The following is a 6,957-nucleotide window of genomic DNA, read 5'->3' as shown; positions in this document are numbered from 1 at the left end:
ATGCCACAAAGAAGAAGAAGACGAAAGTTTTAAGCGAGGTAAAAGTACTGTTCTTTAAATTTGTGGCGATCGAGTTTATTTTTCTCGTTAATAGTTTAGGTAATGTGTGTGTGTTATATTTCAGATAAACCTTTTTGATGCTGCATCAGTGGCGCATTCAAATTGCAGCCAATATCAAGGACACGTTATGAGTTATCAGTTCAGGGTACCAGCAGCAGGGGATAACTCGTTGGGTGTATAGTTTTACAGAATATGAGTGTAAAAGCACTGTTATTTTGGGTGTATTTTCGTTAATTCACAATTTACATATAGACACATATATAGATACATATAGAACAAAAGCTGTAAAAATTCTCAGGTTATGGGTTTATATTTGATTTGATGTTTTTCTTCATATTTTAGTACATGTAATTCATACATTTTGAATACAGCATAGACAGTTTGGGTGTATATTTTATGCAATCTTGGGTGTATTATTAGACTTGCGTTAGGTGTAACAGTTTATAATTTGCGTTTATATATGCCTTGATTTTTTCTTCATATTTTACCACCTGTAATACAGCTTTTGAATACATCACAGACAGTTTACCAGCACATATAGTTTAACTATGGGAAAAAATATACATGGAATAGAAGTTGTTGATAAATGGCAAATATTTACATTATTTGTTCAATTTACAAACTACCAAGCAGTTGTATTACCCAGTTTCTATATCAGCAGAATTAATCTGACAAAACGGACTTAATAATACAGAGGATGGCTTCGACAGCCTTATAGCACTACTCTCTCTAATTGCCCGATCTCTCTGTGTATTCATCTCACTGAATAGTATCCGGGAAGCGTACTCCACTCTATAGTGGTCCACCTCCTCCTACAATTAAAAAGTATATTCTGTTTAAACAGCAATATTAATTCAGTAAAGTAATACAGAGTTATATGGTTCTAAAGACAGTTACCTGTGGCCAATTATCCCATTGATACTTCCCCTTTTTGATGTTTTCTGGCTCAATTAACTCCATCCACTTCATAACGTACACAGCGCAGTCATAGCTGAAAACGAAGAAAATAAATTACAAATCTCATTTACAAAAGTTTAATGGTCAGAGTCACAAATTTATACCTTATTTTTTGGCCTGATATTTTAACATATGGTGATTTAATTTCCTTTTCCCTCTCCCCTTTCTGCAGAGGTTCCCCTCCGGCATATGTTATCAATCTTGAAAATACGTATCCCTTAAATACGAAAACAAATCAGTAATACACCCGAATGAATGGACAAGATACACCCAACTGAATGGACAATATACACCCATCAAAAGTAAAGAAATAGACCTATCTATTAAAGTAAAGAAGACAGAGCCAACTTATAGTGAATTTATTAATGGCCTTTCTCTCATCGGTGGGAGCTTTTTTGTGTAGCGGGTCAAGTATTTGACATTTCCGCTTTCTTGTATTTATCAGCCATAACCACCAATGCCCCGAGTAGCAGACAGGGGCAAAAATCTGAAGGATTGCCACACGTGAACAGTGTGTTATTTTATTTTGCAAATAAGTAAATAAGCGTACTAACAAATTTAGCAAACGAAAACTTACATATGGGTGCGAAGTCAATTTTTTTCTATCTATGAAGGGAATGAAACTCGGGTAGGCTTCCACCCTGAATTCCTTTTTCATTTTCGGTGATACGAATTCCCTATTTGGGTGATCCAAAAGTGCCATGCACTGCAAGAATTGCGAATCAAGAAATGAAATACTAAACTTACACCCAATGGAACGTAAAAAATACACCCAAATCAATACAGAAAATACACCCAAAGTTCGGAGAAGTAACACTTACCACAATATCGGAGGGGAGACAGTATATTTGTTCTTTAAACCTCTTTTCATTTTTGTTGTTGAGGATGAGGCAGATGGCAGATACAATCTAGAAATATATGCCAAAATCAATTTTACATTAATAAGCATTGTAATTGACTTTGGTGTAAAAAGATTAATGTTATTCTAATATTACCTGAGATTCTATATCACTTTTTGCCTGTAGGGAGGCAAGGTGCATTCTCATCAAAATGTATTCTCCTTGGCCAATCAGAGTGCACATTTCCTCATACTCGTTAGTATTGCCATCTGCATCTTCCTTCAGTCTCGTCCCCCAGATGTAGCACTTTTGTTTCATATCATCTGGAATTTGATTCATTCTCCCAGGAGTTTCAAACTTTGCAGAACTTTCTCCCCCAGTCTCCCTCTGAATTTGTGGACTTGTGTTTTTTCCCTTCGCCGCGCTGCTTGCTATTCTTTGGACCAAACTGTCCAATTGTTCTATCAAATTCGCAGCTTTTGGAGATTTTTCCCTTTCTGTCTCCTGCGTTGACGCCCCCTTCTGTCTTGAATCAGTCAATCCAAGGCTGAATGATGGCACCCCTGGATCTGTTTTAGGAACATAGGATGCTGTCCGTGCCATCATCAACAGGGCAGCAACGTCTTCTGCGTCTGGATGACTGCGTCATCATGTATAAGAATAAGAATAAGAATAAGAATATACGGATGATAAGCAAAGATTGATTTTAGTCTGATGAACTTACATTTTAGTTGGAGCTGAGGGAACCGTGGGTGTGGTCTCTTGAAGTTGTTTGGGGGTTTCAGGAGTGCTGCACAGTTACAAAAAATTAACCACGGCGTAAAAGAAACTAATCAGGAACAATATACACCCAAACTGTTAGCTAATATACACCCAAACTCTAAACAAATATACACTCAATACTATTTCTTACGTTTCTGTAGTCCCTTCAATCTGTAGCATAGGGGTTGGTTCAAAATCTGTCTCAGTGGTTGTTTGGGATGCCGGCACAAAAACCTGAATCGAGACTCTAAACAAGAAGAAAAATGAAAGGTTAACAATGCCTTTGAAAATAATAAGGTTATAAGGTTGAAATATTATTGGAAAACTCACACTGCAAGCGCTTCCGACGGTGTCTGTTCCCTCACAACCATCATATTCGAATCAGACGGACTCAACCTAGAATACACCCAAAGAAATTCAAGAAATACACCCGAACAATTCAAAAAGAAGACAGGCTTTATTTTTTTGAGAACTTACATACTTGCAGTTTTTGCTTTTTTTTCCTGCCTTTTTTTTCTTGAATAAAATAATAAAGGGCTTTTTTTTCTAAAAAAATATATACAGAATTAGAAGTAGAAGGGTAATAGAAGAACAAAAGTAACGGTTATTTGAAAGAGAAATTACATGCTCTGTGACGGCTGGTTTACACTACTCTGTTCTGTGTGTCCTTGAGAGGAAGGACCATCACTTCCCAAGTTCACAGCCGGTATTCTATAACAGATTTTATGTTATTCAGACAAAATAAGATACAGGTATAAAATGAATGCACAAGATACAACCAACCGAATGGACAATATACACCCAACACAACAAACTTAATATTCCAACTTATTAAACAACATACACCCAACTTGATCCACACAATACACCCAAATGGTTCCACAAGATACACCCAAATCATGATAACAAGATTTTATTAAATAATAAAGCTTCTTACGTTTCAGACGACACATAGCGACCTTCTGTCGATCGCAGGTCAGGTTGGTTCTCCCTGCGAAACAAGAAACAATTATTAGCATACAAAACACAACAAAATATGAAATAGACAGTCCAGCAAGACATACCCCTCTGCAATAGATTTATCAACGTTTTGCCCTAGCCATTCATCCAGTTCGTCACTTGATATTTCATATGTCTCACTACATTCATAAAAGAAGATGTTAACAAAAATAATTACGATGATAGACGGTAATATAGCTTACGAGGTACTGTACCCGTCAAAGTATTGGTCTTCTTTAGGAGGTGAATCCTCCACGACAACTTTTTTCTTTTTTGGTTGTGTTCTGGGTGGAAAAAAAAGAGTACCAATCAGAAATAAAAAATTAATTTTATCACAGAATATTATGCAAAGAAGTGCTTACTTTTTTGGTGTTGTTTTTGTTTTTTTCTTTTTCTTCTCCTTCTCTGCAGGTGATGATTCTTCGCTCCTATAAGTTAATAATAGACACTTCAGTTAATACACGAAATGTTTATAATGAAGCCAAAAGAAAGGAGTAATAATTTCAGGACATTACTCATCACTTGGTTCAGATTCAGATTCTGAATCAGAATCTGACTCCTCTTGCCTCTGCTTTCTTTTTCTGGAGTCCATTCTAGAAGGCAAACAATGATTATTTAGAACATACTAAAAATACACCCAACGTGATCAACAAAATACACCCAACTCGAAAAAGAAATTACACCCAAGTATGGTACTTACTTTTTCCCCTTTTTGATGGGGTGTTTTCTTGCTGAATCCTCTGAGTCTTGTTGAGTCTCAGACTCAGAGGTAGAAGTGTCACTGTCAGTAGCTGTTTCTGTCTCCGAAGACGATGTTGGACTCGCCTTCCTTTTTTTGTTTTTTTTTATTTCTTGTTTTTTTTCTTTTTTTTCTTTTTTTTTCATTTTTTCTCTTGCTCTTGTCTCCGCCATCTTCACAATCCCCTGAAACATGAGATATTTTAGCTAGCAGCATTCAGGTAAATAAAATACAAGCAACATATTATGTTTACTTACCAAAATTTCTTCTCTTTCTGCAGTCATTCTTTCCACCAACTGCTCCTTAGTCCAGCTGGCAATCCAAGGCTTTGGTGGTCTTTCAGTCCTCTTCTTGCCTTTGTTTTCAGAAAGATGAAAGTATATTATCATCAGGGCAAAGAGGCAGCCATCAATTGCCTTCTTCTTCTTCTCCTGGTAGTCTGTGATGCCCTTGATAATGAAGGTCAAAACATGCCCCCCAGTTTCTCTCCGATATGCCGTCCATCTTAAAAATTGGGGCCAGGTGCACGGGCGATATTTTGTTTATCGTCGTTGGCAAAAGGAACGCCATCTGTATGTAGAGGATGAATATCCTCTTGAACATCAGGCGTTCCTCTTCGCTGCCAACGCCTATTTCCATCATTTCATCGGTAAGACTTTTGAGGGTCTTACCCTGGAATCTTCTATAAATTATTTTGTCATCATCAGAAAGTTGCTTATACTCAACTTTCTCAGGAAACAGATTTCCTACAAGAAAGAAAACAACAAAGTATCAAAATCGGTTCAAAAATACCCAAGCATCAACCTTAAATACACCCAAGCATGAACTTAATATACACCTATAATTTTGAGCTAGTTACCTGTTGCATTGATGCCAAGCGCATCACCTATTGTCTTTGGTGTTATTTGGAAAGAACCATATCCTGTCTTCAGTCTGTTCTCCCCAAGTTTGAAGTTGTTTGCCAGTTCCCTTAAGAGTTGGTGATCCACCCTTAGAGGTGGGACGTGCATCAACCCACCAAATCCGAGATCCCTAACAATTGCCTTCTTCTCCTCAGTCATGTTTCTGAACTTATCACTCAGGAGATGTTTGGCACACTTAAGGTCCTTTGTTTGGTTTCTTGCTGCCATTTTGTCTGAAACGAAAAATACACTCAAAGACATCAGTAATATACACCCATATATATGAATCAGATACACCCATTAATAACAGTAAGATACACCCATAGATATGAGTCAGATACACTCATTGATAACAGTGAGATACACCCATAGATATGATTCAGATAAATCCATATATATCAGTCAGGTATCACTCAAACATGCTTCAATATCAAATTAATTGAGATATCAGTAAGATACACGCATATATGAGTCAGATACACCCATTGATAACAGTAAGATACACCCATATGTAAGAATCAGATATACCCATTGATAACAGTGAGATAGATATTATTCAGATACATTCATATATATCAGTCAGATATCAGTCAAACATGCTTCAATATCAAGCCACATTACAAGTTCAAGCAGTATACACCCCCCAATCTACGGAATAAACCCCCAAAAATCAACAACAGTAGCAGGAGAACTTAGAACAAGAACGTAGAACGACGTAGAACTTAGAAGAACGACGTAGAACTTAGAACAGTGTAACAAAGAAGCAAGAATAATAGCCCAGTAAACCCTAGAAGAACGACGTAGAAGAAAAGTAGAATATACAGTAATCTTAATGAACTTACGTTGAGTGTTGTTGCTTTGTTTTCTCTTCAGATTCTTCACGGAGAGTTTGATGTTGTTTTGATGGAGGTTTCGAACAACGATTTGTATATTTTGAACTTTGATTTTTGCTCGAAAATGGGAGCGTTTCCTTGTTTTCGAAGCGTTTTGAGAAGTGGAAGAGTCTGCCATACGTAACCGTTTGTGTTGAGCGCGTGATTTTGACGCGCCATGTTATGCTTCTTTATGCGCGTGTCTTCGATTTGGGCTGGGCCAACTTGGATGCTTGTAAATTTGTATGTGTAGCAGGCCCGTTATCAATATTAGTATCTTTTACTATGATAATAAAAAAATTAAAATTTTTTTATCTCATATTAAATTGTATTTTTTTATTTTGATTTTAACATAAAAGTAAAAACATTTAAAAGGTTTAGGATTTAAAGTTTCAAAGATTTAAAAGATTTATTAATGAATCATTAAAAAATATCTTCAAATTTAATTATCAATCTTATTTAAAAGAAAATATTATATTAAAAAATAGAATCTGATATAAATATTTCAATTTAATAATAAATTATGTATTATTATTGATAAATAATTATTCTACTTTAAAAACAAGTAAAATAATTATTCATTGTTTTTGCATTAAAAACGGTAAATTTAGATTTAATTAACTTTGTAAAATTTGTATAGTAATAATTTTTGTGTATTTTTATTTAAAAATTATAAAAAATATTTTGTATATTTTTGTATATTTGTTTGTACAAGACGCATGGGTGACATATACTAATTTTTACATAATAAACAAAGAATTATTTTGTTGTTTTTGTGGAAAACTAATTGTATAATAATTATTGAATCTAGATTTTCAATGTATAAT

At 35.2% G+C, this 6,957-nt stretch overlaps 1 protein-coding gene across 1 annotated transcript; it reads right to left on the bottom strand.

The window, feature by feature from the left end:
- Positions 1–1,997: 1,997 nt before the first annotated feature.
- LOC110269169 (uncharacterized) lies at positions 1,998–4,998 on the bottom strand. Its single transcript, XM_088486774.1, has 13 exons — positions 4,958–4,998; positions 4,614–4,860; positions 4,318–4,541; positions 4,133–4,210; positions 3,980–4,045; positions 3,833–3,901; positions 3,683–3,757; positions 3,556–3,609; positions 3,243–3,329; positions 2,949–3,014; positions 2,770–2,865; positions 2,581–2,646; positions 1,998–2,496 (listed from the first exon to the last, which is right to left on the bottom strand). Exons 1-13 carry the CDS (start codon positions 4,996–4,998, stop codon positions 1,998–2,000), a joined length of 1,668 nt encoding a protein of 555 aa, XP_088342900.1.
- Between the last annotated feature and the right edge of the window lie 1,959 nt (positions 4,999–6,957).

The sequence above is a fragment of the Arachis ipaensis genome, chromosome B5 (assembly GCF_059453495.1).
Source record: "Arachis ipaensis isolate K30076 ecotype BB chromosome B5, ASM5945349v1, whole genome shotgun sequence".
In the NCBI taxonomy this organism is placed as follows: Eukaryota; Viridiplantae; Streptophyta; class Magnoliopsida; order Fabales; family Fabaceae; genus Arachis; species Arachis ipaensis.
The sequence above is the reverse complement of the archived record's forward strand: the minus strand, read 5'-3'. Positions and strand labels throughout refer to the sequence as shown.

Coding starts and splice junctions, on each gene's coding strand:
- LOC110269169 (XM_088486774.1), bottom strand. CDS start 4,998: ATGATGGAAATAGGCGTTGGCAGCGAAGAGGAACGCCTGAT. Junction 4,046..4,132: donor GAATCTGAACCAAGTGATGA/GTAATGTCCTGA, acceptor ATTAACTTATAG/GAGCGAAGAATCATCACCTG. Junction 3,902..3,979: donor ACAAAAACAACACCAAAAAA/GTAAGCACTTCT, acceptor TTTTCCACCCAG/AACACAACCAAAAAAGAAAA.